This window comes from Callithrix jacchus, chromosome 20 (assembly GCF_049354715.1).
Source record: "Callithrix jacchus isolate 240 chromosome 20, calJac240_pri, whole genome shotgun sequence".
Classification (NCBI taxonomy): domain Eukaryota; kingdom Metazoa; phylum Chordata; class Mammalia; order Primates; family Cebidae; genus Callithrix; species Callithrix jacchus.
Genome location: NC_133521.1, coordinates 24019422 through 24039653, shown reverse-complemented (window position 1 = coordinate 24039653; position 20232 = coordinate 24019422). Strand labels below are relative to the sequence as shown.

Below are 20232 nucleotides of genomic sequence, written 5' to 3'. Positions count from 1 at the left end.
AGGGGCCACTAAAAAGGCTTCTTGTAGGAGCCCTGAGCTGCCATGGATCATGCCTTTGAGCCTGTGTCACCCCCGAAATGAGAGTCTCTGCCCCAAATCCACTTGGAGCATCAGAGCAATGCTGTGGGCTCAGCGGCTGGCAGCCAAGGTGAGTCCTGGCTGTGGCTTTGCCTCCTGACCTCAGACTTCTTGTAGGCTGCAGCTTGCCCTCTCAGAAGGTGGCATATTTTTAGGCCTCTGCTCCAAGGTTGCTAATATTCCATTAGTCAGAGCAGGTCACATGGTCACATGAACCCGGGTAGAAAGGTGGGAGGGTCCAGTGAGGGTCCAGACAGGTTAGAACCCTGTCTTCATCCAACAGCCTGGGTTTCCGAGTGTCCACTGCTAGGTTTATCCAGCCCTCTTCCTTCCTCAGCTCCTGCTCCTTAGAGCCTCATCCAGAGGGAGGACAGGCAAGACAGAAGAGAGGAGAGCGAGAGCAGAAGGGAGCCTCTGTGATGTCTGTGTACTGCTCTGATGAGAACTGTATGTAGCCTGAGGTGGAGGTTGCAGTGAGCTGAGATTGTGCCACTGCACTTGAGCCTGGGTGACAGTGGGAGACTACATCTCAAAAGAAAAAAAAAAAAACTGTAGCCCAAGGGACAGATGTTGGCAGTAGGGTGAAATTACCTGTGAACCTCACAGAGTGGCGCTGTGTCTGTCTTCTCATCACATCCAGCTTGGCCTGTTCTGTGTGGGACCAGTGACTCTTGTTGCTTTTTTTTTTTTTGAGATGGGCTTGTGCTCTGTCACCCAGGCTGGAGTGTAGTGCCATGATCATGGCTCACTGCAGCCTCAACGTCCTGGGCTCAAGAGATCCTCCCACCTCCTCCCCCTGTATAGCTGGGACTATGGCACATGCCATCATTTCTGGCTAATTTATTTCTATTTTTTGTAGCAACAGGGTCTCTCTGTGTTGCCCACGCTGGTCTCAAACTCCTGGGCTCAAGTGATCCTCCTGCCTCCGTTTCCCGAAGTTTTGGGATTATAGGCATGAGCCTGATTACAGCTGTGCTCAGCCTGAGGGCTCTTTTTGAAGTGAGTAATTCTGGAGCGGAATGACCAGAGGTTAAGGGGAGAGGGCAGAGTGTGGCATTTGGCAGACCTGGGTTCTATCCTGGCTCTGAAGTTTGCTCTGTTTGTGAGCAAGACCAAGTTTCTACATTTCTCTGAGCCCATCTCTCACCTCTGATTCCTCTCATCCATCTCTGAAGCGCCTTTGGACCTGCTGTCTCCTTCAAGTCTTAGGACCCTTTTGTGGGTCCTTGCCCACCTTGGTTTTTATGAAGTTTGTCAGTTTCCTAATTCCACTCCCAAAGCAGTAGGCTGCCCAGCACCAGGTAGATTTCCCCAGGAGCCGTTTATCTTTGCTTGGCCCAGGTCACAGTTCCTGCTGATGGCCATGGGCTTTGGTAACTCACACCCGTAGTCCTGCGTCATCCTGATGTGTCAGTTCTGTATTTCTATGGTTATGGCAGTGGTCCAGATGACATAGGCCTCACCTGGAGCTGTTTTGCAGGTGGTTCAGGAAGAGAATGGAACTTTTAATTTTTTAGCTCTTTTCCTGCCCTGATGACTTTATATTTATGTTTCCCCCGGCCCTCCCGGAATGCATGGCCTCTGTGGTCAGTATTTCTGTGGGACAATGAACCACAGAAGAACCTTACAGTGTCCTTGTTTCTGTTCTTGGGATCTAATTGTTTTAAGTTCATATGGCTCAGATTCCCAGGAAGACCTTGTTGGGTCCTTGAGACCCATCACTGGAACTCTTGAAGCCAAAGGCTGTCAGTGGGCATGTGGCCGTGGGTACTCCAGAGGCTGCTGGGAGCATTGTGGTTGTCTGGAGGGCCAGGTCACCCACCATGGTCTCCAGGGAGATGAGAAAAGGTGGTGTTCCTCGGACCGTTTCACTGGAGTCCTCCAAAGGCTGAGGAAAGCCCCCTGCAGCTCTGCTTCCTCATCCTTCCAGCCCCTGTGGTTCAAAGCAGCCACCTGCCAATAACCCAGAAGTTTCTTGGAGTCTCCTCTTTTAACCTAGAATTTGTTTGGATTTTGCATTTTCCTCCACAATATGTTCTTAAGTTTATATCTAAAAATAATAATTTACATACTTATCATTGAGGACAATGGCTGTATGAAACAGCATGCTTAGCATGTGGCCTGGAGTTCCCACTCCCTCAGCCACATACCCCAGAGTCCCTAAGTCCATCCAGGAGACAGAGAACCGAGCCATAGGGGCATTGAAAACACCTTCCTAGGGCAAGTGATTCACTTGTGAACTCTACCTGCTTATATGGAAACTGGGGCATCTGCTCTCAGGTTAAGGGACAGGGCAGGGACTCATGGACAGGAGCTGAACTTACTGTCTGGTTGTTGACCCTGTTGGCCAGATAAAGAACTGAGAAAGGATTACAGAGCCAGCGCTCCTTCCTGATTGGGCAGGAACTAACCACAGGAGGGGAGGCTGTTCTGCACCCTGCTGTGTAGGGGCAAGCAGTGAATGAGGAAGTGGCAGGAAGCATCTAGATTTCTCTCAACAAGGCCAAAGGCTTCAGGGCCCACTGGGGCCCCCAAAGCTGAGAAGCCGGAGTACTAGCCCTGGGGGGCGGGGGGACTCTGCCTCTTTCCAGGTGGGCCTTACTCTAGGCTTCTCCCATGACCCCCTCTGCATCTTGTTTACGAGCAGGTTCTGCTTCAGCAGCACTGAGGTGGGGCTTGAGAGGCCACATTTCTAGCAGATGCCCAGGTGAGACCACATTCCTACTGGTCCAGAATCACACTTTGAGGAATAAGGGCCTCAGAAGAAGGTGGCAGGGCTGGGCGTAGTGTCTTATGATTGTATTCCCAGCACTTTGAGAGGCAGAAAGGGAAGGATCACTTGAAGCCAGGAGTTCGAGACCAGCCTGGGTAACAAAGGAAGAACCCCACCCCCCATCTCTACAAAATAATGTAAAAATTAGCTGGGCCTGAGTGGTGCACACCTGTAGTCCCAGCTACTCGGGAGGCTGAGACAGGAGAACTGCTTGAGCCCAGGAGTTCAAGGCTGCAGTGAGCCATGATCACACCACTGCACTCCAGCCTAAGTGACAAGTGACACAGTAGGATTTTGTCTCAAAAATAAAAAAAGCTGGTAGCCAGGTGGTCCACAGGGAGCCCTCCATCCTAACACCTAGACCCTTTTCCCCAGAGTTAATGATGCTGGGGCTTCCTTGGGGCTTCATTGGACTTTTGGGGGTCATAAGAGCAAGGGCCCTGGCCTGAGGGTTGTCTTTGGGGCTGTGGTGAAAAGTTCTGCACAGTGCGGGATTTCCTGTTTCCTGCACCTAGCCTGTGGTTTGTTAATTTCACATTTGTTGCTTAGTGTTTGGGTTGCCAGGGGCTGTGTTGTGTCTTATCTTTTTTTTTTTTTTTTGAGACAGAGTTTCGTTCTTGTTACCCTGGCTGGAGTGCAGTGGTGCAATCTTGGCTCACTGCAACCTCCGCCTCCTGAGTTCAAGTCATTCTCCTGCTTCAGCCTCCCGAGTAGCTGGGACTACAGGCGTGTGCCACCATGCCCGGCTAAGTTTTGTATTTTTAGTAGAGATGGGGTTTCACCATGTTGACTAAGATGGTCTCGATCTCTTGACCTTGTGATCTACCCTCCTGGGCCTCCCAAAGTGCTGGGATTACAGGAGTGAGCCACCACGCCCCACCTTATCTTTGTTTTTAAAGTTTCTGGGCTTATTCCTAGGCCAGGAGTCAGGCAGCCACAGGGCAAAGTAAAAAGTATTTTTAGCCAGAGCCACAGAAGGGATGAAGGGAAGGAAGAATAGAATTTGGCCACTCTCCAGACAGCTCCAGCTTCCCTCGATGCAGGGTCATCCACAACAAAGTACTACTGAGAAAGTAGATGTGGGCTTTATTTGTTTGTTTGTTTTTGAGACAGAGTCTTGTGCTGTTGATCAGGCAGGAATGCGGTGGTGCGATCGATCTCAGCTCACTGCAACCTCCGCCCCCAGGTTCAAGTGATTCTCCTGCCTCAGCCTCTGAGTAGCTGGAATTATAGGTGCCCACTACCACGCCTAGCTAATTTTTGTATTGTTAGTAGAGGAGGGGTTTCACTATGTTGGCCAGGATGATCTCAAACTCCTGACCTCAAGTGATCTGCCCGCCTCAGCCCCCCAAAGTTCTGAGATTATAGGCGTGAGCCACAGAGCCTGGCCAAAGTAGATGTTTTTAAATGCAGATTACTGTCCTTGTCACTGCCTATGCAAAATGTAGCATAGAACCAAGTTTGGCTGAGTCCTTTGCCCATATGTAGAATAAGATGTCTTCGTTCCCATCTGCAGGGAGTTCAGCCAGGTACTGGGAACCACATGGTGGCATGTGGGATATGAGCTCCTGCCTGGGAGCTTGTGTTTCGTCACTCCCTGGATGTTCTAGGAAAAAGCTTCCCAAAGTGCCACGATGGGGAGCCTTCACAAGATGGGGAGCCCCATGCTTGAGGCAGACACAGGCAGAGTTTCTAGGAGGAAATATGGTTAGAACAGTGCCCGCTGTGCCCCATGTCACTGAGAGTAATGGAGATGAGGCTTCTGTTTCCTTACTGAGCTCAGCTACTGGTCAGTCAGTCCTCCTGGATCCCCCAGACCCTTCTGGCACATGGTTCCAGTCATGGAAAGGTTTTCCATAGGTCTGGCCTAGTGGCCCTACCCACAGGAGGCCACCCCACCGAGAGCATAGGGAAGGGAGCAGCTGCCCCTCAGTCTGCACCAACCCTGTGGGGAAAACCTTTTGTTCAGCTATGGTCGGGGTGGGAATGGGAGGCCCCTGTGACCACCTGGACCTGATTCCCAGGGGAGCCATGGGGGTGGAAGAGCCACCAGAGTCTCTCAGCCTGAGAGACCCCCCACAGGTGTAACCCGTCCCTATGTCTCCATGTGCGGACCTCCACGCACTGTGCCTGTTTTGCGGTGGTGGTTGGTTTGGTTTTAGTGAACACCGTGCTCCATGTGTTCTGAATTGTGGTTCAGTTCCATGTTCATATCCAGGGGCACCCTCCCGGCTCTGGGGTTGGACAGAATCTCCCTTGAGCTGTGCACACGCATGAGAGGTCCTCCAGCAGCTAGTCCAGCCTTGGAGTCTTGGGAGACTGTCCCATGGGCAGTTCAGCTTCTCACATTGCTGCTAACTGGCTGACCCCTCGGTGCCGCCTCTTTTGTGCCCTCAAGCCACGAGTTTGCTGGAGTAGGGGAGAAGCTAATCAGCAGCTTCCTCATTGCAAATCCTCATTTACTTAGAGCCAGTTTTGTTCTCAGTCTTCTTTTTCCAGAAAAGGAAAATAAGTCGAGAGAGAGTGGTTTGGTTTCTTGAACATCAAATATTCGGAGCTGAACTAACTGAAACGGGACTCAGGTAGCCTGAACAATGAGTGGTCATCAACCCTCAACAGTTGGCTGAATTTGGTGCCTTTGGCCCTGTTTCTCTACATTTTTCTACTCTGTGTCCTGTTCATGTCCTCAGTGTGATTCTCTCAAGGTGACAATGTAGTTGTGGCACACTGGGCTTCTTACTCGCTGGTTGGAATAAGGGCAGCTGTCTTGCTAGTGGCTCTTCCCTAAGTGTGCAGAAGCATTTTTTCTCTAAGTCCCTGCAAGCCTCCCTCACGGCTGCCTAATCCAAATCCGGCTCCTGGCTGGGGGAGGCCCTGCACTGATTGACTTAGCTTGGCTTCCCGAACCCATCTCTGGAACCAGGGGAGATGATTTCTCTTAGACCGATTGTGCCCACCCTAAAGCTTGAAAGCTTGGGGTGGGATCAGGGTTCCTTGAAGCCCTTGGGTCTGTGGATGGATCCTGAATAAAGAATGGGCTACTTTTAAGGAGGTAAGAGGAGAGGAGGCAGGGAGGCAGCCTGTGGGCCCAAAGTCATCACCTGAATTTTTAGTGCCTGAGTTTTGATGGCTGGAAGTCTTCTCTGCAATGCTGTAGGATTTTCTTCCCACTCCTCCCGCCTCCCCTCCCGGATGCAGCTTCCCCAGGTTTTCTGGGAGTCCTGGCAGTCCCACAGATTGGTCTGCCCTGGCCTCTGTGCAGCAGTCTGCTCAGGCCTGCCTGCTATTCTCCATTCACTCTCCCACTCCTGTGTCAAATGCTTTTTTTCTGCTGAGGACATGGTGGTGGTCTCCAGGACTAGGGGAGAATGTCCCTCTCCAGTTAGTGCCATGCCTTGCTGTTAGGGCCCTAAGACAAGTGTGCCCTTGGTCTCCCAGAGTGCCTGCCTCACTTTTCCAGCCTCTTATTCCTTCCATCCTCATCCACTCGTGAGACTAGAGTCAGCCCCTCCCTGCTTCCCATCCCCTCCCCAACCCCACTCCCACACTGGGAGCTTCCCACTGCATGTGGCTCAGGTATGGCCACTCTCCCATGGCCAATCTTGCCAAATCCAGCTCTGAGAAGATCCCGCACCGAGCCACTAGTGGAATGGAGGGTGTTAAAAGAGAGAATTACTCTGCTAGGCCTGTGAGGGTCATGTGCCCTCTAGCTGGGGCCATTCCTGTTGTCTCTTTTCTGTTGATTTCCTCTCAGGGCAGAGGAAACCCACAGGAATACCTGGAACAGATGCTAGATCTCTTCTTCACCCTGGTTCTTCCTTCCTTCCCACTTTCTTGTCTTCTTTTCTTTCTTTTAAAGTTAACATTTAAAATATGTAATAGGCTGGGTGCAGTGGCTCATGCCTGTAATCCCAGCACTTTGGGAGGCTGAGGCAGATGGATCATTTGAGGTCGGGAGTTTGAGACCAGCCTGGCTGACATGGTGAAACCCCGTCTCTGCTAAAAATATGAAAATTAGCCTAGGCGTGGTGGCACACACCTGTAGTCCCAGCTACTTGGGAGGCTGAGGCAGGAGAATCGCTTGAACCTGGGAGGTTGCAGTGAGCTGGGCCTGAGTTGTGCACACCTATAGTCCCAGGTGAGCTTCTGCCTGGGAGCTTGTGTTTTGTCACTCCCTGGATGTTCTAGGAAAAAGCTTCCCAAAGTGCCATGATGGTGAGCCCTTCACAAGATGGGGAGTGAAGCCCCCAAAGTGCCATGATGGGGAGCCTTTCACAAGATAGTGCCACTGTACTCCAGCCTGGGTGACAGAGTGAGACTCTGTCTAAAAAATAAAATATGTAGTAATGCTTCCCAACCCCCACTGCTGATTTGAGAAATAATGTGTTGTTAAAATTTGGAAAATACAAAAAGATATAAAGAAAAAAAGAAAAGTCTCACATAGTCCTGCAGCTCAGAGAAAAGCACTGTTTACGTTTTGATGTCTTTCTTTCCTGCCTTTCCAAGACACATTGGTAAATACTTTTGGAAATGTGGTTGGGTTATACACAGCTTTAGATCCTGTTGCTTTCGTTGAATGTTAGATTTGAAATTGTCCATGCCATTAAATATTATTTTGCAATATCATCCTTCAGTTACTGCATGAAATTTCTATTATATAGATTTACCAAGACCTAGTTTTTTATTGTTTTAAACAGTGCCACAGTAAGTATCCACTATTATTTTCATAAAATAATTTTTTTCTTTTGTTTAAGTCAGGGGTCTTAGTCTGTTGCCCAGGCTGGAGTGCAGTGGCATGATCATGACCCACTACAGCCTTGAACCCCTGGGCTCAAGCGATCCTCCTGCCTCAGCCTCCCAAGTAGCCAGGACTATAGTCGTGTGCCACCATACCTAGCTAACTTTTTTTGTAGATATGGGATCTCTCCATGTTGCCCAGGCAGTCTGACCTCAAGTGATCCTCCCACCTCTCCTAAAGTGCTGGGACTACAGGCATAAGCCACCACCCTGGCCCATGAAATACATTTCTAGTAGTGAAATTGGTTTGCTGATTCATTGCCCAACCTGAATGCTGTCTCTGTTCTCAGGTGACAAGCTTTAAATCCCTTTCTCCACTGAGTGTTCCAATCCCAGCTGAATTCTCCTATCACTCTATGCTGTGGCCCTTGCAGCATTGTGCCATCAGCTGCGCGCAGGCAGCAGGAGGTTGGGAATGCTTAGGGTCCTTGTCACTGCATGTGCAGTATTGTACGGATCACACTGTGCCCTGGCACCCTTGGTGGCTCCCTTTCAGCGAGAGCCACCTTTGGGGGAGTTGCCTCACCCGGAAGCTTTCTTTTAGGTGAATAAGCCCTCACAACTCTCATTGCAGCGGGAAGATGCCAGAAGTGGACTATATAGTTCTGTCGGAATGGTTTGACTGGATCTTGAGGAACATGGACGTGTCTGTTGATTTGATAGGTGAGATGCACCCCTCCCACCTCCCTCTCTGGTCTCTCTCCCGGGCCTCTTGAGGATGTGCTTGGCTGGGCCTCAACCCTTGGGGGCAGTGGGTGAGGCGCTTGCCCTCGGAGATTCCTTCCCCATGAGAGTTCAGCCTTCTCTCTGAGGGCAGACAGGATTCAGGGCTTCTGGTCTTTCATGGGGAAGAACCCTGGCCTGTGTTCTTTAAACTTCCCTCCCTGGCTCAGCTACTTTCAGACCCAAATCCACTGTGATCTGATGGGTTTTTCTAGTTTGTAAAGGAGTGGGAAAGACAGAGCCTAGATATTCATTGAGACCTCTCCTAGGAGTGAGGCCTGTGCTGAGCTCTGTCTACAAACGGAATCCCATTCAGCCTCAGAATGACCCCACGGGGATGGTGACACAGAAAGAGAATGAAAGTCGGGGCTAAGGGTCAGTGGTCAAGCTGAGAGCTGGCCCTCCCTGCCTCCTGCTTGAGCTGTGCAGACCTTCCTCCCGCCCTTGCCCATGTGCCTGCCTTCCCTGGCCTTGGACTTTGCTTCCAAACTGTGAGCAGAGTCCTGAGAGCCACGTATCCTTTTCACCTCAGTTTACCTTCGGACCAATCCTGAGACTTGTTACCAGAGGTTAAAGAGGAGATGCAGGGAAGAGGAGAAGGTCATTCCACTGGTAAGAGGCCTCTTCGACTTGGTTAAAGATTAACTGGGAAACCACCCTGTCCAAGCCTGGCTTCCTCTCCTGGCCCCACTCCCATGAGATCGTTGTGCTGTTGTCTGCAGAGAGAGAAACAGGAACCAAGTGTATCAGAGGCTGAACTCTAACCTCCTGTTTGGCTAGAGACCCACTTGGATGTCCAGATCTGCTTGGCTTCCTGTGGTCTGTGACTCACAATTTGGTAATCCTTCTGCTTGGAGGCATTCCCCTCTCTACCTTCCCCTCCCCATCTTGGTAGCACCCGGGCTTGTTTGTTCTGCCTCCTGAAGGTTGCCTGGCCTTGTGCTCTCTGGGTCCTCCCTAGAATATGAGTTCCAAGAGGGCAGGACCAAGCCCTCTTGCACACTGCTGCATCCCTAGTGCTTAGCGCAGTGCCAGGCATGCAGACAGTGCTTATGCTCAGTAGCATTTGCACAGTGGAGGGATGCCATGCCCTTCTGAACTCTGCTCAGGCCACACTGACTCTCATGGGGACTCTCCAGTACAGACCTGGGCTGTGCTTCTCACCTTGTCCTTCCCTCCTCACATCTCCCTCCAAAATCCGGCCTCCAGGCTGCCGCATGGCTGATATATCCAACTCAACGCCATGCAATTTCCCAGCCCAGAACCCTTCAATGCCTTGCTGCTGGCTAGAATGCAGTCCCTGCTTTATAATTGGCGTATGACCTGGCCCCAGCTGCCTCTCTGGCGTTACCGCCTTCCATTCCCTCCTTCTGTGCTCTGGCTATAAGGAACTAGTTGTGGCCATACACAGACATCTGCACGCACTGTGGACTTATGCAAATATGCCTCTGCACAGTCATTTCCTTTGTCTTTAAAGTGTAACTCAGATGTCACCTCCTCCAGGGAGCCTTCCCTGACCCTCCTTCCATCGTAGCCTCCCACACCCACCCCCCTGGCTTTCTGTGATCATAGCCCTTAGGACAGCATACTGATACTATTTGTTTATACCTTTGTTCCATAGGCCACAGAGGGAATACGGTTTTTAAGATTGGGCCTTATTCCCTCTGTGTCCTCTGCATGTGTCTTGGGGCCTGGTGCCTAGTAGTTGCTCGGTTAGTATTGAGCTGAATGCCCCATGTGAGAAGCTGCCACTGGAGGGAGGCAGAGACTGGGCAGGTGTTCAGTGGAGTGTCGGGGGCTCTGAGCCCAGGATGGGCTAGACTGTCCCCGGGAGGCCTATCCAACTCCTGAAGCCCTGCCCAGCCCTGTTTTTTCCTGGTGCCAGCACGATGCAATTCCTGCCACGAAGGCCCAGGCCTCACTCTGGGCAGCTCCTTCAAAATCCTGGAGGCAAGAGTGCTAGGAGGATGGAGTGCGATGGAATGGGGCCAGGCTGGACCATGCTGTGATGGGCACAGCAGCTCTGTGCGGTGACCCAGATGCTTCCCAAAAATGTGGGGTCTGGGGTCCCTCCAAGGCATGATCCAAGCCGTTGTCTTAAGGGTTTGATGGGGTCCATGGGATACACCTAGCTCCTGTTGCCAAGGGAGAGCTTGGCAGTAGATGAAAAGGCAGTTGCAGAGTTGACATGAGAGCCTCTGGGATGGCGAGTGGAATCTGTGTGAGGAACCACCCTGCTCCGTGCCTGGGAGAGTGTGAGCATCTGTTCTGCCCAGCGTGCAGGCCCCATGGCTCAGGAGAGCCTGTGCCCCTTTTCCCTTTGGCTCCGCTGCATCACACTTTTTGCAGTTGGTGGTCTTTATGGTTTTGAGGGTCTACAGGTTATGAGTTATTGAGGGGGTAGAAGGGCAAGGGGTGAGGGTCACAGTCCTCTTGGTGGCAAGAAAGAGAGGAGGGTTTAGAGGCTGCCCAGGGCTGGACCCCTGCCTGAAGGAACTGAGGTTCTGTTGCTGCCGAAGTGGCAGTAAATGGGAGAAGCCAGGTGTGGGTACTGCCTTTTGCCTTGGCTTTGATTCAGGCACCAGGGAAAGGGCCAGTGTTTGTGCCCATGAACCCCCAGTGGAGCAGAGCAGGGTGACTGGTGACACTTCTGCTGTTGTTCTGCTTGTCCTGGCTGCCGAGTGTGCAGCTGTGGCTGCTGCTGTTCACGTGAGCCAGGTTTGCCCTTGCGGGGTTCCTTTGTCCGAGTCACTCCCTGCCCATGGTCATTGAAAACTTTGCCCTCTCTTTCTGCTTGAGACCCTTGGTGGGTGGGATCTGCTCCGCCCACTCCAGCCAGACTGCTTGTGTGTTTCCGTGGCAGGAATACCTGGAAGCAATTCACCATCTCCATGAGGAGTGGCTCATCAAAGACAGCCTTTTCCCCGTGGCAGCCCCTGTTCTGGTAAGTCTCCTTTACAGGATATGAGACTGTTCTAGAAAGAGGAGTGATGTGGGGAATGTCCGCCACCTTGCAAATGGGGGAGGGCACAGTCCTCTAGAGTTTGACACCTTCGAAGGAGGAAGGTGGGAAGGCTGGTCCTCTCTCTTCAGTCCCTATTTCTGGGCTGAGTCTCAGAGTGAGTTGGCCAGACCTGATGGAAGGCAATCTATGCCAGTGCCGTCACACCTGGCAGTTGTCACTGATCCAGCATCTTCAGCAAAGAATCCAGACCCGGGTTTCAGTTTTCACCATTTGGGATGGTGGTTCCTTCGATGTGACCTTCCTTCTGTGGATGTCACAGAGCCTCATTTCACCTTTGTTTGGTGATGCAGTCATCAGAAGGAATGTCACTTGTCTGGGCTGTCACACAGTGATGCACTTAGGAAGTGCGGTGTGTGGAACTGTCTGCCTTGCCCACTAATGTCTCTGTGTTCCTGTGTTTGCTTTTTACAGTAACCCGCCTTTCTCTTGCTGCCACGTGTCATCTGTCTGCCTGTCAGAATTTCCTCACTTCCCCATCTCCTTGTTTTCCAGTTTGCTGTTTCCATATTTTTTTTTTTTTCAGATTTCTTTACTCAGACATACATACAGTGACCCAGATGCTCCCAAGAAATCTGGATTCTGGGGTCCCTCTGAGCCTTGACTGGGGGGAACATAAGATGGTTACATATACAACATGGGATGGGCTATGAGGCAGGGCTGTGCATGAGCTTTGGTGTGTGGCCATAGGAACATCGTTCGGGCTCATATACTTCTGCTGATGGCTCTTGCAGGCAGTGAGGTTGCCAGGAAGTGAGGTATTACTGTAGTAGTTTTTTGTTTGTTTGTTTTTGAGACAGAGTCTCGCTCTGTCACCCAGGCTGGAGTGCAGTGGCATGATCGTGGTTCACTGCAACCTCTGCCCCCTGGGTTCAAGCGATTCTCTTGCCTCAGCCTCCTGAGTAGCTGGGACTGCAGGTGCACACCAACATGCCTGGCTAATTTTTTATGTTTTTCGTAGAGACGAGGTTTAGTCATGTTGGCAAGGTTGGTCTCAAACTCATGGCTTCAAGTAATCTGCCTGCCTTGGCCTCCCAAAGTGCTGGGATTACTGGTGTGAGCCACTGCTCCCGGCCTAGTGTAGTAGATTTTTAAATAAGTACAGTTTATTTTTCTACCTTATTATATAACAAAAGGAGGATAGAAAGTGATGAGGGAAAAAAAAATCATTCATGAACTTACAGGGTCTCACTATGTTGCCCAGGCTGGTCTCAAACTCCTCAGATCATGTAATCTTCAGGTCTCAGCCTCCCAAAATGCTTGGATAATAGACATGAGCCACCATATCTAGCCCTTGTAGTACATTCTTAAGTGAAAACTTCATTGGAAATGTAGATTACTCTAGAGCTGAGAGCTATTTGGCTCTAACCTTTCTTTTTTATCTGTCTGTAACCTTCTCTGCCCCTCCCTGCCTCCTACTGCTTGTTTCCATCTCTCTTTGTCTAGCTGTGAAGGGAGGATGCTGCTGAGGTCAGTGTAGCCCCGTGACCCCTGTGTCTAATTTCCAGGTGATTGAGGCTGACCACAACATGGAGAAGATGTTAGAACTCTTTGAACAAAATCGGGATCAAATATTAACTCCGGAGAATCGGAAGCATGGCCCATAGGACGTGAAAAGTCTATGGATCATGTCCGAAAAATGCCCGCAGCTGCCAAGTTAGCTATTAGGAGTGATCTGGAAAAACTCACTCCCAGGAGGGCTTTGTGTCTGGCCAGCCTGATTTTCCTAATGGTCTTGTCTCCTTTGCAAGTGTCTTTGTCATGAGTCTCTGACTCTTGTGGGTAAATGACAAATGGGACCAATGGGTTTGCCGAGCCTGCAGCCTCACATTCCCCACCTCTCCCAGTGGCTTTGCACTGCTGAGTCACTCGTGAAGCCCTTAGGGAGAGCATCTGTTGTGTACCTGACCTCATGCTTGAGCTGTGTACCAGTCATCTCAGCCTTCAGCAGGAGGCCAAGGTAGGTGTCTTATATCCTAGCTCAGAAAGGTTGAGGGGCTCCCCAGGGGTCCCACAGCCAGTGTGCAGTGGAGCCGGCACCATTCAGACAACTCTACAACTTTCCCTCCTGGGCTACCTCCTCCTGAGAGCTGTTCCTTACCACCCTGCCTCTTCCGGTGGGGGCTCTCTTATGTTTCTGGGGAGAGCTAGCAGTATATGGAGCTGGTATCATTTTCTCAATATTGAGCAGTTCCCAAGGACAGTCAGTATTTCTAGACTTGCACAAAATTGTGCTGCATTTTGCTGGAGCCCGGTGTTCAGTGGTTTCCCTGCCAAGGCTGTTGCAGCCCTGTCTACCACGTCTTCATATGGACTTTGAGGACCTTATTAGATTCACGTGCTGGCTCCTGAATGGTGCTGGGTCTCCTTGGTGATGAAGGTCCTGCTTGAACTGCTGTCGTCTCCATGTCAGGGAAGTCACTTTTGGTTCCTGGCTGGTGGTCCAGAGCCAAACTGGGGCAAGGGGCAGCTAGCCCTGGCTTCTGAGGCTCCCTTCCTGTCTTGTGTCCATAAGGAGCTTTGCTCTTGGAGTTACTGACAGTCTGTGGCCCAAGGGAGAGACACAAGTGGACTTAAGTCTTTTTGAAATGTTGTTTCATCCAGAGGAATGCCTCAAGCCATAGAGTCTGAAATCATCTTTGTTGGTTCAGAAAATACCTTAGCTTCACTCAGCTGGAACTGCATTGAAGCACAGCTGATCCTTGGATCAAGCAGAAAACAAGAGAAAGAAAGAACATTCCCTTTGGGGACAGTCTGGAAAGTTGGGATTTGCAAGTAAAGGTTCTGAAAGCGTTGCTGGTCCTGACTCTTTGAGGTGGGCAGAGAGAGCTTCAAGAAGACTGGCTGCAAACTGCGGGAAGGATTAAGGCTCGACTCTGGAGAAACAGGCCACAGCCTCTCAGAGTAGCCGTAAATAGAGGTAGCAAGGCCACTCCTTGACCCCTGTGAGTGTGGGCACCTGTGCATGCAATGCTCTGACACTACAGAGGTACCAAGTGCTCCTGCTGGGCCAGTCCAGGGCCTCCAACTCCTGATCCTTCCTGTTTGGACCAATTCTTGTGCCACTGGCAGGATGAGAGGCAGCAGCCAGGTTGGAGCTGTGTACAGCGGCACCTGTAGCCCACAGGCTGCTCAACACATGTAGCTAGAAAACTGGGGAAGCAGAACCTTTGCTACCGGGAATCTTGACATGTGGGGTCCATCTTTGATAATTTGTAAATGAACAGTCCAATATTTTCCTTTGGCTTAATTTGAGCATCCATTTTTGGGGAAATGTGATTTCTCTCTCTCTGTCTCTGTCTGTTTCTTTTTTTGCCCAAGGCATGATTTCAAGACATCCTGAGAACATGCACCCGTGATTTTTCTCTTGCTCTGTGATACGCAGCAACTCCTTCCTTCACCTAAGCCCTGTTACTGATTTTGAAGTGCTTCCTAGGCCAGTGGTTTTAGCTCCTGCCAGCATCCTTTTGCCAGTAGAGTAACAAGTTTTTATTTTTCAGACCCCATGTTTCCTAACATGGAATGTAAGGGTCCAAGAAGAGCCTGCTGTCCTCCCTGCCCTCCACCTTGGAGAGGAGGCTGGGTGCATAAGTGGTGGCCAGGGCAGGTCACAAAAACCTCCCAGCCTAGAGACCACACCTGAAATAGCTAGGACTGCTGTCCCCTGTGGCAGGCAGAGCCGATTGGGGCAGGGGTCACAGAGAAGTCATAGATAACTACTGTGGACCAGGTGTTCAGAAGGGGCACCCAGGGCAGTGATGTTCCAGATGTGTCGGCCCCACCTCACCCCGGCTGTGAGACTGGAGTTCCATGGGGATGTGAAGTCAGTACACCCCAGAGCTGCTCAGCTGCTCTGCCTCTTGTTGACTTTTTAAAAATGTTGCACATGATATATATTTTCTTTCAGTTAGCATTTATCCCAGATTTAAGATTTTTGATTGTACATGTAAAATATATGATTATAAATATTTAAAAATATTTTATGTACCTGTTTTTTTTTTTTTTTTTTGAAACTAGATAGAAATCTATTTCTCTTTTACATAAGGAACTGTGTAGGGGGGTGGTGGTCCAGGGCTTTGTGGTGGTTTGGTGGCCATCGGGGTCCCAGGCTATTTCCACCTTTCTCTTCTAGTTCTACCTCCTGGCTCCTGGCTTCCTTCCTTTGGGACCTGACTGTCCAGGAGGAGGCCGGAGTCCTACTCTGGCCACGGTTGGCATCAGAGCCCACTGCTCCCTACTCATACTTTAATCCAGATGCTAATAATGTCCTTTTCCAAGGCATAACTAGGATAAGCTGGTAGGTTCCTATAGGGCTTTGCTAGAGGCCCTGGGAGGTGGGGGAAAGGCAAGAGAGCAGTGCATACCCACAGACTGAGTCATATGATCTGGCATCAGCACTGCAGGGTCCTCTGGGCCTCACCTCCCTCTCCCCTCTGCCCCCACATCACCCCACCCTCACCCTCACCATCCCCATTCCATACCGTAATATCCCTTGCTAGGCCTAACCCTGTGAGGACCGAAACCACCTCGTCCTTGTTTGGATGACATGAATGACTGAATTTACAAACAAGTGAATGTGGCCCTCTGGAAACATGTTACCCAACTTGTTTTTGTCTTTCACTTGCTCTTTCTGCCCCTTTCATTTCTGTAGGAGCCCTTCACCTAGATGAGAAGTGTCCCCCTGCCTGGGGAATGTATCAGTCAGAACAATCTTCCTGCAGACTTGCACCATTAGACCTAGGGGATGGTGGTGCCATTTAAACCTCAGAGCAGGTAAAAGGTGGTCTTGAAATCTGTCTACCCGCAGGGTGCTATGGAATCTCAATCACTTCTGTTTTCCTGGAGCCCTGAGGTGGGGAGCTCCCTCAAATGTTCACGTGTGTGGGATGAGGAACACCCATCTCCTTGGCTTCTCCACCCTGAAGAGTTAGTTATTAAAATAATGACAAGCTCTTACAAATGTCAGCCATCCATTGTTTAGAATGGAATAGCAATAATACATCCCTGGCTGCTCTGGCCTTGGCCAAGATTACTCACCGAAGTGCTTCCTAGACCAGTGGTTTTAGCTCCTGGCACACACTTCCTTTTTCTAATAATCCCATCCCCTCAGCTTCCCTAAGGCTGGAGTGAATTTCATGTTCCTCTAGTTTATATAAGACGGTGAACTTGGCAAAAGCTATCATTAAACAGAAGCTAAGGGAAAGCCTATCTCATGGAATCCAGAATGGGTATTGGTATTTACCCCTGTTCACAGAAGCTGTCTTGAATTTCTGTGTTTCTAAAAATGCATACACAAGAGAGTGGTTAAATAAACTGTTTTCCATTCACATGATGGACTACTATGCAGCTGTATAGAAGAATGAGGAAGATCTCTCTGAATAGCTATGAAATAATTTCTAGGATATAAAATTATGTGAAAAAAGCAAATGAGTATCTACAGTATGCTACCCTTTATGTCAGAAAGAAGAGAGGCTGGGTGTGGAGGCTCATACCTGTAACCCCAGCACTTTGGGAGGCAGGCAGATCACCTGAAGTCAGGAGTTTGAGACCAGCCTGACCAACATGGCAAAACCCCATCTCTACTAAAAATACAAAAAATCAGCTGGGCATGGTGGGCACCTGTAATCCCAGCTATTTGGGAGGTTGAGGCAAGAGAATCACTTGAACCCAGGAGGTGGATGTTGCAGTGAGCTGAGACCACACCCTTGCACTCCAGCCTGGGCAACAAGAATGAAACTTTATCAAAAAGTAAAAAAAAAAAAAAAAAAAAAAAAGATAGAAGAAAATACACAAATGCAAAAGAAATCCAGGAAGCACACCCAGAGACAAAATACATTGGTGGGAAAAGACTGGAAAGAAGGGAAAAATGGGACTGGGCTACAGGGAAGAGAAGGGAATGATACTTCTCTGAAATACCTTTTTATTTTTTCAAGACAGGGTCTTTCTCTGTCTCCCAGTCTAGAGTGCAGTGGTGTGATCTTGGCTCACTGCAACCTCTGCCTCCCAGGCTCAAGTGATTCTCATGCCTCAGCCTCTTGAGTAGCTGGGACTATAGATGTGTACCACCAGCCCTGGCTAACTTTTGTACTTTAAGTAGAGACAGGGGTTACCCCATGTTGGCCTGGCTGGTCTCAAACCCCCGACCTCAAGTGATCTTCCTGCCTTGGCCTCCCAAAATGCTGGGATTAGTGAACTACCACACCCAGCCTGAAATTCCTTTTTCTATAACTGTGACTGTTAGAACCATAGCAATGTTTCACACACCCTTCACATACTACCAAAATAAACAAGAGCAACTAGGATGTAGGGAGAACAGAAAACAGAATATGAAAAATTACAGATGAATCCCATCATACCACAGGTGAGTATGGTTACGTACTGATGGGGGCAGGAAAGAACAGAACTAGCATGTAACTGGAAAACAGTGTCTTTACTGGATTCGGCAAGAGTAAAGGCAAAAATGTCTTGTTTATAAAAGTTGTAATATAGTTATTAAAAGTGTTTCTCGGCCAGGTGCGGTGGCTCACACCTATAATCTCAACACTTTGGGAGGCCAGGGTGGGCGGATCACCTGAAGTCAGGAGTTAGAGACCAGCCTGGCTAACGTGCTGAAACCCTGTCTCTACTAAAGTTACAAAAATTAGCTGGGCGTGGTGGTGCACGTCTGTAATCCCAGCTATGTCAAGAGGCTGAGACATGAGAATTGCTTGAACCCAGGAGGTAGAAGTTGCAATGGGCAAAATAAAAAAGTGTTTCTCACAGGAGTATAGGTTAGTAATTCTGAAACTATGTATACTAAAGTTGAACAAACAAGTAAATAGATTGTAGACTATGAGGGCTGGATTTCTTACTGTTAGTGAAAGAGGTTACAAATAATAGAGAGGGGCCTAGAATAAACCCTGTGGTGCTGGATTAGAATAGGAGGTGTCAGTATAAACTCATGATTTAGAAATATTAGGCTGTGGTGGCTCCCACTTGTAATCCCAGCACTTCAGGAGGCCAAGGTGGGTGAATTGCTTGAGCCCAGGAGTTAAGAGATCAGCCTGGGCAATGTGGCAAAACCCCATCTCTACAAAAATTACAAAAATTAGCCAAGTGTGATGGTGTGCTCCTGTACTTGGGAGGCTGAGGTGAGAGGATAGATTGAGCCCAGGAGTTCAAGGCTGCAGAGAGCTGTGATTGTACCACTGCACTCCAGCCTGGGCAACAAAGCAAGACCCTGTCTCTAAACAAATAATAAATACTATGTATAGACAAATATGGAAATACAGATGTATGTGTGTGTTTATGTGTGCTTAGTACACATACCTGTGTTTCCTAGCTCTGTCTTGAGTGGATCTAGAAGTGATGACACCTGGTAACAGTGAGCACACCTGCTACCCAGATCTTGGTCTCTAAACACCATTCTCCTGTAGAAGGAACGAGGGCTCCTAGGAGATGTGGTTGATTCCAGAGATGCCACACGGGAGTGACAAGATGAGCCTGGAATATCTTGTGTTGCCAGAAAGAAAGTGTGGGGGATGGGGGGACAATGGAACCATGTCAAGTGAATTTAGGAGCTTGCCTGAAGTTCCTAATGTCCAAAGCTGGAACAGTTTGAGGGACAAAATAAATTGTGATAGTACTGGATTTTAACACATAGACTAAATATCCACGAATCCATGCTGATATAAATAATTGAAGAAATAAGTAAGTAGGGAAGAAAAGGAGTGCTTCCTTATAAAGAATCCAGTTAATACGTGTAAAAGGGAAACAGATTTGCCATTACACAAACACCACAGTTAAAAATATCACAGACAGGGTTTACCTGTCAGTATGAAAATTAGTGGACAGAAGTTTGAGGAGAAACAAGATTTGCATAGTTTCTAAGTATTTCCCCCAATATATTTATCAAGTAAAAAGGGAAAGTAATTTAACAGTGGAGATGGGAACCCTATACACACCAGCTTAATAAGCGATCAAGGTAGTAAGACATAGGACATCATGAAGTCTTTAAGAAGATGCTCTGAGAAGGGCACAGCATCATATTTTTTTTCTTTCGAGACGGTCTCGCTCTGTTGCCCAGGCTGGAATGCAGTAGTGCAATCACAGCTTACTGTAGCCTGGGCTCAGGTAATCTTCCTCAGCTTCCTGGGGAGCTGGGACTACAGGTGTGTGCCAGCAGGCCTGGCTAATTTTTGTATTTTTTGTAGAGTAGAGCTTTTGTCACATTGCTCAGGCTGGTCTCGAACTCCTGAGCTCACGTGATCTGCCTGCCTTGGCATCTGAAAGTGCTGGGATTACAGTGTGGGCCATCACGCCTGGCAGCATCTTTTTTTTTTTTTTTTTTTTTTTGGTGTGGTATTCTTGCCAGAAATGCATACTTGACTCCAGTAATAAGAAAGCACCAGACAAACTCAAATGGAGGGACATTCAACAAAATAACTGATTTTTAAAAACTCTTTAAAAGCATCAAGGTCATGTTAGATGAGGCAAAAACTAAGTAACTATTACAAACTGGGGAGACAAAGGAAAATATACAAATGCAATGTGGGATCCTGTATAGGCTCTTGGAATAGAGAAAGGATATTAACAGAACACTGGGAAACTTAAACAATGTTAGTAGTGTAGTTAATAACATTGTATCAATATTAATTTCCTCTTCTTGATCATTTATATTATGGTTACATAAGATGTCAACTTCAGTGCAACGTGGGATCCAGTATATGCTCCTGGAATAGAGAGAATATATTAATGGACCATTGGGGAAACTTAAATATTAGGTTTGTAGTATAGTTAATAACATTGTATCAGTATTAATTTCCTGTTTTTGATCATTGTACTATGGTTACATAAGATG

At 48.9% G+C, this 20232-nt stretch overlaps 1 protein-coding gene across 10 annotated transcripts in view; it reads left to right on the top strand.

The window, feature by feature from the left end:
* TK2 (thymidine kinase 2) overlaps positions 1 to 15369 on the top strand; it is a 65529-nt gene extending 50160 nt beyond the window's left edge. For 9 of the 10 annotated variants that reach the window (XM_035281571.3, XM_078357363.1, XM_035281568.3 and 6 more), the window contains 4 exons: positions 8223 to 8311; positions 8904 to 8983; positions 11235 to 11315; positions 12902 to 15369. In XM_035281571.3, the coding sequence (XP_035137462.1) occupies positions 8223 to 8311; positions 8904 to 8983; positions 11235 to 11315; positions 12902 to 13000 (349 nt within the window). In that variant the 3' untranslated portion in view covers positions 13001 to 15369. Of the gene's footprint in view, positions 1 to 8222; positions 8312 to 8903; positions 8984 to 11234; positions 11316 to 12839 lie in introns of all 10 variants that reach the window. The other variant, XM_035281570.3, reaches the window with a different exon arrangement.
* The last annotated feature ends 4863 nt before the right edge of the window (positions 15370 to 20232 follow it).